Source organism: Procambarus clarkii, chromosome 43 (assembly GCF_040958095.1).
Source record: "Procambarus clarkii isolate CNS0578487 chromosome 43, FALCON_Pclarkii_2.0, whole genome shotgun sequence".
NCBI lineage: Eukaryota > Metazoa > Arthropoda > Malacostraca > Decapoda > Cambaridae > Procambarus > Procambarus clarkii.
In genome coordinates, this window is record NC_091192.1 from 22,971,915 (window position 1) to 22,981,293 (window position 9,379).

Genomic DNA, 9,379 nt, shown 5'->3' on the forward strand with positions numbered 1-9,379 from the left:
CCCATCTATGTATCTATCCATCAATCTAACCCCCATCTATTCATCTATCCATCAGTCTGTCTGTCTCTATTTCTGACTCTATCTCTTTTATAAAATATATTATTGTTTAATATTTGGATGGTCGCCAGTGAGAGGAGCTTGGTGGTGTGAAATACTAAAAATAATAATAATTACCCCTTTGCTCTGATAAAGGGGCGAGGCTTGAGAATCTTTGAAACTGTTGAAGGATTATCTATTTTATGTGAGTACGGGCAAATTATGGATTACCAGGAAAATTCTGTTAATTTACCTGAGGTCAGTGAATAATGTATATTACTTTACGATTTGTTTAAATGTTTGTTTTAAAAAAATTTAACTGTGTAGCCGGCCGGCAACACTCCAGTCTATGTTCATCCCATACCCGAGACTGTTCCTTCTGCCAAGCTTTTGGCCTCCAACGTTGGACAGAGACATTCTCTCTTACAGTATAGATGTATTATATCTGTAGGTACAACTAAATACAATCTTTAACACATTCTATATTCACCTTTACTGGAGGTCATTAGTAGGCATTCTTCAGTCTCGGGAGACTATAGAGTTGCGCCCTATACCTATAATGACCCATAATGGAGGTCATTAAGGACACGTCTATAGGATATATATGCTGGAAAATAAACAAAAAATCCATGTGACGTATTTAGGTGTCCGACCTGGTAACACTGGGCGGTGTACGTGACCTCCAGCGCCTCACAAATATAGCATCACGCCCACAATATGAAAGGAAGAAAATATGCTACTTTTCCCCCCTTGAATCCCGTTGCCAAACACCTCATTGGGTAAGGCCGATCGAAAACAATTCTCTTCAATCGTTATTATTGATTGGGAAGGTAAATGAAGGTTGTGATGAGGTTTGAAGTACAGTAATGGGATGGTGATCGTTGGGCGGCCTTGATGAAGCAGCCGACAGGTGGCAGCAACCACAGTTCAGCGCTACCAATACACCGCTGCACTCGCTAACCTTAGCGCGCTCCTCCATATTTGAAATGTGAAACCCAGAGATCAACATTATATACGCCAATAAAGTTGGATAAACATTGATTCATATTGTGAAAATATTTACTATTAGGTCATTATAATTTTATTAAAAAAGAAAGTTGTACAAAAGTAATTTCAAATTTGCATGTTGTTGCGTGATATGCGTCTGGTCATAATGCAAATTACCTTATTACGAGTGTGTATATATATATGATTTTGAAGACCTGAATAATTCTTCTCTCAATTGCTTATATATATATATATATATGTGTAAGACGAAAAAAATTGTCCTCAGTCATGTTATACACACAGGATTAGTTAACCTGTAAACCTGAATTTCAGGGCATAATATTGGACTATTTTTTAATGAGTAAAGGAATCACAGAAGAAATGATTCCTCCTTCCTACGGCTGGACAGAGAATAGCAAACTGTGCTCAAGCTGTGCACTTGGCAGCAGCTTTATGGGGCTGGGAGGGATGCATTGCTTGCAGGTCTGCAACACTGCAGAGGGAGTTGCAGGTTATCAGCTGTGTTCTTCCTCGCTCGCTCACCCATCATTAGGTTCCTGGCTATATACCCATTACCATAACCATGTCCTACAGGCTCGGTGCTGCTGTTGGCCGCCTGGGTGCCGCATCTCTCAACGTGAGTGACAAATGTCTTGGGTTGAATCTGTATATCAATGGTGGTGCTCTTGGACTTGAAGCCTATCAATCAGCCTTTGGAGGCTTATTAAGGCCGTACGAGTGCTTATTCGTCAATCAGCAAGTATACTTTACTCCTGGACATTGTCTAGAACTGAAGTATACTTTAAGTATATATACACCGAGTAGCGGCCGGGTACACTCGGTGTATATACTATACGTATATTCCTGCGTATATCATGACGTGCCCACGTACTTATCTATAAGAATTCTATATTACATATCTAGATTTATAAGCCCGCTGTGTTGTCATAGGGCTTAAGGCTATGGACAATATATTGATTACAATAGGTGTTTATGGAAGAAGGGGAAGGTGTTGGAATGTCAAATATTTAGAAATAGCAGCCTTGGTTTCCTCGCAGCGCCGAGCAAGTCTTGCAGTGTGATGACACAACAGCAAGAATGTCATAACATTGCTTTCTGCCACACATTGTGTGGGTGATTAGATATGTATGTGTATGTATATATGTATACGTATATATATATATTTGCATGGATGTATGAGAGTGTGTACATGTGTATACAACATTAATAATTTTGTAACTAGCGTCAAACATTGTTATTTGCTTAGCTAAACGAACTAGAGGGTTCAGTTCCTGAACCGATTATGTGCCTCTGTAACCCTTTACACCACCGCCCACGGGATGGGTATGGGGTGCATAATAAAGAAAGAAATTGAATTGCCACACAGCCTGTCAGGCGATAATTATAACATCGTGAACACCAAGAGCATCTATTCTAACAAATCCTGCAGAAATGCAGTCTGGATTGACCTAATTATCGATTACGCAATTGTTAAAATAATTTCTCGATTTTTTTTATTGGTTCAAATTGAACGAGACACGCGGGGCACCAAATATGAAGAAGCTTTTTTTGTGTGTATAATTTAACTATATAACAGTATACATATTAATAATAACCGAGCCCACACATGTCATGATATGTGGGGGGTAAAGGAGGGTCTGAAACGTCACACATTTGGTTACATATGTGTGTGGGGGGGGGGGGGCTTGGTTATCTGCTTCAGCCCCGTTATTGTGACTTACTCCCTGCATAAAACTATATAGATTGAATATGATATCCAAACAACACATCAGCTTCGGTCCGTCCTGGACCATTTTCAAGAAAGGTCGTGCTTCTTTATTTTCCGATGTGTGGTTTGCATATCGTATCTTCAGCCTCGTTATTGTGACTCATCGTCTTTATATAGATTGAAGAGAAAATTCACCTACACGGTAATATTTTTCAAAGTATAATTACCTCCTGGTTCTGTTGACATAATTTTTTTTAGTTCATATACAGCAGTTTAGTAAATTTATTATGCACCCATTACCTATCCTTTGGCTGGTATGGGAATAAGTTGTTACATATGCACATAATGGACTCAGGAACTGAACCCCCCAAGGTCATTTAGCTAAGTAAGATAATCTTAATAAGCTATGTATCTCACCAGACACAATCGTAATTTAATTCTGTGAATTTCAGCCCTTCACGTTTAATTATGTATGCTTTATAATGAAGCTTATATGATGTTGTTTTAGATTCCGCTATTTGGAACAAAAAGCTACAAGTAGCACGGGCTATGGTGAGCCCGCAGTGAAGCTTATAGATAATGAATTAAATTAAACCAAATTATGAGTTGATCTGAAACCATTTGAACTGTTTATGTTATTGAACCATACAATATTATTACTTATAAATAGCCATTGTTTAGTACAATTATTGTTTATATTGTAGATAAGATCTATTTAATATAAATATCTTCATCAGCATTATCATACATGCAGTACATATTTTATTCTGTTTAACTAAACCCCAGCATACGACATTATTGATCGACAACCCAACCTGCAATTATAGCCAGCAGCCAGTCCGCAGTCTCAGTGGTTACCTAATTTGTTTATGGAATTATTCAAGACTATGATAAAGTATTCATAATACTTTACCAGGAATATTGGACGCGACTATAGCACTATTTTGCCCAGTTTGTGGATCTTGTTAAAGGTCTATATTAAGACTTCAGCTCGGAGGGTTGACTAACACATGTGTTGACAATAACACCGTGAACATTATAATAGAGCATGGCTCTGCGATTTAAATTGTTCTTAACACTATAATGACATTGCTTTCTCTCGGCAGACTCTGAAGGTGGGCGCTCCAGCAGCTAGGCTCAGCGCTCAGGCTCCTAGCAAGGCTTATGCTGAGGTGCCCGAAGCCCTGAAGCAGAAAATGAAGATCTTCCAGGTAACATGAAAGCAGAAAGATAATTACAGAGAGAGCGAGAGAGAGAGAGAGAGAGAGAGAGAGAGAGAGAGAGAGAGAGAGAGAGAGAGAGAGAGAGAGAGAGAGAGAGAGAGAGAGAGAGAGAGAGAGAGAGAGAGAGAGGGGGGGGGAGAGGGAGAGAGGGGGAGAGAGAGAGAGAGAGAGAAAATCAGTGGCCTATAATTTCAACTTTATGCCGTTATTTAAATTTGTCAGGATTCAAAATTATCCCAACTATTAATAAATAATAAAAATAATAACATACATATCCAGTTAACGCAAGAAAAGTTATTCAACATTATCATATTAAATGTATAATCATCGTGGGATATGTTAATCATATTAATACTTTATGACATGTCAGAACGTATCTTTTTTCATGAAAATGCTGAAAATTTGAAGAGTTTTATAGGTCTGGAAACGGCTAGACATATGCATAATGTGTCATTGATGATAATGATGTAGGTCGATGTAGGTAACCTCAGTGTAGGGTAAGTGTACTTTTGTAAACTGATTTTTCGCAGTTTTACTGTGGTAATGCCAGAGTTCATTACGAATAGGGATATTGACGATTCCAGTTCACTAATAGACCTAGTAATGTGTGACAGGGATGAGGTAGTAGGTGCAACAGTGAACCAGACACAACTTATATAAACACGCCACTTAACTTTCCTCTACCTTCCACATCACAGCCTCGCCTCTTTGCTAGTCACATAATGTGAATGGCAAAGCTTTATATCAAATTCGGTTATATAACCTGTTCTTAGGCTAGGCTCGTCCAAGCTGGCCATGGGCAGCCTCCACCACATCACTGCCTAAAGCATTCCATTTGTTAACTACTCTGAATAGGGCGGTAAGTAATAGAGCGACGAGGCAGACATTGGTAGAACATATATTCATAAAATTAGGATGACGAGAAGCCTAACTGAAGAACTAATATAAGGTAAAATAAAAAGACTACTCTATAGTCTATAAGGCTACTCAATAGCTTGGTCGATAGAGCTTCGGCCTCACACACGTGGGATCCACGGTTCGAGTCTCCTTGAACCCAGGTGAATGGAATAGTATATTGTAATTAAATAGTAAATATCCAAGATGGAAGTCTAAATCAGTCTATTTGAATCCTGCTGTTGGTCTCCACATATTCTATTTGCTCATCGTACTGGCTGTGATTGTGTTATGTCACGCTTTGGTTAATTCACTTGGCACACAGCCCAATGGTCCTGGGTTAGATTCCCGGACAGGGCAAAGCGTCTGGGTATGTTTCTTTATACCTAATGCCTCTTGTCACCTAAACAGACATAAACCTAAACAGCAGTAAACAGACATCAGAAAGCTAGACGACTCGGTTTTGCATCCTGAGGAAGTGTTCACCTAGCAGTAAATTGGTATCTGAAAGCTAGTAATAATAATATACATATATTTTATTTCTGTAAACAGAAAGTTGTGTTGTAAACTGGATTACAGACACTCTTAAAGTTTTATGTAGACCAAGTATTAGAATGGATTTAATAAGGTTTTAAATGTTTTATATTGACATAAAATGCAAGAAAATTAAGAATACAATAATTATGCTACTTTCTGATTAAATTTTGTGTGTGTGGATAGGCAGGCAAGAGGGTTACTCAGTAGACAAAATATTGAAGTTCTTGCGAGGCAGGATCGAAAAGTCGATCCGAAAGTCGATACCGAAAAGTCGAGTAAGAAGCATAGCTTAACAAAATCAGATAGAGGATAAACTAGGAGCCAGAAGCAACACAGACATTTAGGACTGGAACGAGACCAGGGGGAATGCTGCCATGTATGTAGTAGCCATTTCTTTGGAAAGCTAAAATGCATTACATTTCAATACAGCAACAAACAAGCCCGGACCCCAGGCTGTACTTGAGCAGTAACACTCAAAACCTACTACAGGTAAAGCTAACGGCGCACGTCAGGGATGAACCTCAGTAATGTACATTACCTGTCTTGCAGAACCCCAACGGCCTGCCAGTACACATCAAGGGTGGCACAACTGACAAGATCTTGCTCGCCTTAACCGCAATTGTCTGCACCTTAGGCGTCTTGGAGTCCCTCCGTGTGTACTACGTCCTCTCCTATCCCCCGAAGAAGTAAGTGGCCAGCCACCTTCACCCGACACCAGCAACAGGAGCAGAGCGCTGTGAAATTCCATAGTCAAAATAAGGCGCACTATACTTTTCTTTATCCACTGAAGCCATCAAGAGTGAAATAAGAGAGCCATGGTATGTCTCACGACAGCAGTATGACACAAAAATGTTTTCCTCTCTTCGTAAGTCATTATAGCAAAAGCATGCTACTTTTAAGCTCTTTCAGCATGAATAACACCTACAAATACATATGCAATTGGCAACATCAAGATTAAATAAAAACATTGGGCTGGAGTACCCTTATAGTGAGCAAGCAGTACAATGTTTGCTTTGTCAAACAGCTGGAACAAAACATTGCATATTTCATAGTCAATAGTAAGACATTGGTTAATTTACACTAATTATACCCCTCGTACCAACAAGATGAGCAGAACTCTGATATTTATATGAAGCTAACTGTAAAATCCGGAGCTATATCCTAGGACAATATAAGAATTTTCGCCCTCTGCATGCATGCAACATTTATATATATATACCGTTTCTTGGTGTATCTAACCAATTTACTTTTACCCTAGTCTATGTTGAGGACTTGCTGGTTGTTCAGTAAGATATTGTGGTGGCCTTATAACCCACCAGAGATCGATAGGCCTATAAGCCCAACACTAAATCTCTCAACCGTAATATTTCTTCAGCATTTCTGAAGGCTACAGCAAGCCCTCCATTGGCTGAAAGCAAGACTGAGGGCTACAGAAAGCCCTCCCACAGAAATGAACTGAAGCAAGATTTTCCAGTAACAGATTGTAACGTAAACAAGAGCTACTGATGTTAATGTAAGTAGACGTTTCACCAAGTCTCTCAGGAGAGATATGTTTTATTTTTACTTTATAAATATTTTTCTAAATGGAAATAAGTTCACGAACAGCAAAACTGGACCTCATTCATCCAAGTTCTATTGACTCAAATACAGAATTTGTTTAGTTTTATTTTAATAATAGAAAGATGTTGAGCTACTGATGTTGCACATTTGTACTTAAATATCTACGTTTAAAGCCATGGCTTAGGAGAGTAGATAATAAATATCTACAGTTGGTAGGATTACATCTACAAATGCCTAGGCAGAGGTTGTCAGACCTGTCGCTTCCACTGTTTCCAAAATAAAAATATTGTTTACAACTGCATTCATTAACAGTTTATTTGATGAGCAATATGATTTCCATTTGCATTATTTTTTAGTCTGAGACCTTCACTCAATATGTAAAATAAGAGTAATGAGCCAGTCACGCTCTAATTAATATATCTGCACACTAGTCATTTGATGTAATTGCTCATTTGTAAATAAGTTGGTTGTCATAATATATCTTTGTTCTTAAGTTCTATACATCGTCAATAATCTTCGCTTTAACTACTTGACGATAACCGGTGACCTTAAATCTTTTGCAGAGGCTACAATGATTTAACATAGGTATCCCTAAATACGACTGAAGAGAAAACGGGAATATAGATGATGTATTGTATACTTAATTGATATATTTGTAAATAAAAGGACGACGGTGGGACTTGTTTTCCTTTTTCCGAATTTTATTTTTTAGTTTTACTTACTAAACGAATGTCATTATTTAATGGTGTCAAAGATATTTTTATTCATTGTGTATACTGCATTTCTGTTTCAGGACTTGTTATTGTGTTGCCAGAAATCCTAAAATCACAGATATATACATAAAGAGGTGTGTCTCGCTTCTTAATGTATATATATACATTGAGTTTACTTTTGTCCTGAATTATATTCAAGGCTAAAGTATACTTGCTGGTTGGTCATTAAGGAACTGTCTTGGCCATAATAATCCTGATTCACAGCTGACATATAGGTCTTCAGTTGAGCTAGCCTAACTTAAATGTGCTTTGGGTTTATCTATACTGGATTGTTAATCTAACTTCCCAATTAATTTTAGTGGGAATTTTTAGGCCTGGGTAGGCGCTGGTAGAGTAGATAAATCTCCCTACGGGAGGTGGCGGAAAGGTTAGTCACAAAATGGGTTTAGGAACTGGACCCCAATATTCTTTAAGTAAAGCGATTTATATTTGTGGTGAACTAAGTACAGTTTTAGTGTTTGAATAGTAAGTTACTGGGTAACATGATAGTTGTGGGGTCGCTGGATTTATTCAAGTGTTGGGTAGGCATATTATATGAATGAGTTTGGGTGGATATATATAGGAGCTGTCTCTAATGGACCAATAGGAGCTGTCTCTAATGGACCAATAGGAGCTGTTTCGTATGGACCAATAGGAGCTGCCTCGAATGAACCAATAGGAACTGCCTCGTATGTGTCAATAGGAACTGCCTCGTATGTGTAAATAGGAACTGCCTCGTATGTGTCAATAGGAACTGCCTCGTATGTGTCAATAGGAACTGCCTCGTATGTGTCAATAGGAACTGCCTCGTATGTTTCAATAGGAACTGCCTCGTATGTGTAAATAGGAACTGCCTCGTATCTATCAATAGGAACTGCCTCGTATGTGTCAATAGGAACTGCCTCGTATGTGTAAATAGGAACTGCCTCGTATGTATCAATAGGAACTGCCTCGTATGTATCAATAGGAACTGCCTCGTATTGACCAATAGGAACTCCCTTGTATCTGTCAATAGGAACTGCCACGTATGGAACCAATAGGGGCTGCCTCATATGGAGCAATAGGAGCTGCCTCGAATGGACCAATAGGAGCTGCCTCGTATGGACCAATAGAAGCTACCCCCTATGGACCAATAACTGTAAATAATAGGGGCTAGTAAAGTTGCCTTTATTCTTGTGATGTTTACATTGTTATGATGGTATTGTACTTGAGGAGAAGCAGGTGCCGTGGTGACCGTAGTGGCGTTATTACGACCGTGATTCCTGGAGTAGCCTCAAGATAACACCAACACTGCCTGATAACACAAGACTATGCTCCAGGATACGAAGGATGGTGTGTGTGTGTGTGTGTGTATGTGTGTGTTCTTAACTAGCCCAACTTGCTGGACCGAACTTCAGCTCCTGGGCTCCCCTTTCTAACTGTCAGTCGGTTAAGACATTGACTCCCGACACTACATTACATCTTAGAATGTGTGAACATTTCATAATTTAATGTAATGACCTAGTCCTCACGCTTTTGTTATCATATATAGATTTCAAGTTGCGTACTTAGTTTCAAGCACATTGTCTGACACATTCTACTGTCGTCTCTGTGACTCTTCTGTGTCTCGTTATTACTCGTGATCTCTACATGTACACTTGTTCCAGAGTACCCATCCGTCT

At 38.9% G+C, this 9,379-nt stretch overlaps 1 protein-coding gene across 1 annotated transcript; it reads left to right on the plus strand.

Annotated features, from left to right (window-relative positions):
- The first annotated feature begins 1,496 nt into the window (after positions 1 to 1,496).
- On the plus strand, positions 1,497 to 7,642 carry LOC123755833 (cytochrome c oxidase subunit 7A1, mitochondrial). Its single transcript, XM_045738700.2, has 3 exons — positions 1,497 to 1,660; positions 3,859 to 3,963; positions 5,956 to 7,642. Exons 1-3 carry the CDS (start codon positions 1,607 to 1,609, stop codon positions 6,094 to 6,096), a joined length of 300 nt encoding a protein of 99 aa, XP_045594656.1. The 5' UTR covers positions 1,497 to 1,606; the 3' UTR covers positions 6,097 to 7,642.
- The last annotated feature ends 1,737 nt before the right edge of the window (positions 7,643 to 9,379 follow it).

Bases quoted from the DNA above. Each gene is read 5' to 3' on its own strand.
- LOC123755833 (XM_045738700.2), top strand. From the start codon at position 1,607: ATGTCCTACAGGCTCGGTGCTGCTGTTGGCCGCCTGGGTGCCGCATCT. The intron at 1,661-3,858 runs GTGAGTGACAAA...TTCTCTCGGCAG, and splicing joins TGGGTGCCGCATCTCTCAAC to ACTCTGAAGGTGGGCGCTCC. The intron at 3,964-5,955 runs GTAACATGAAAG...CCTGTCTTGCAG, and splicing joins AGAAAATGAAGATCTTCCAG to AACCCCAACGGCCTGCCAGT.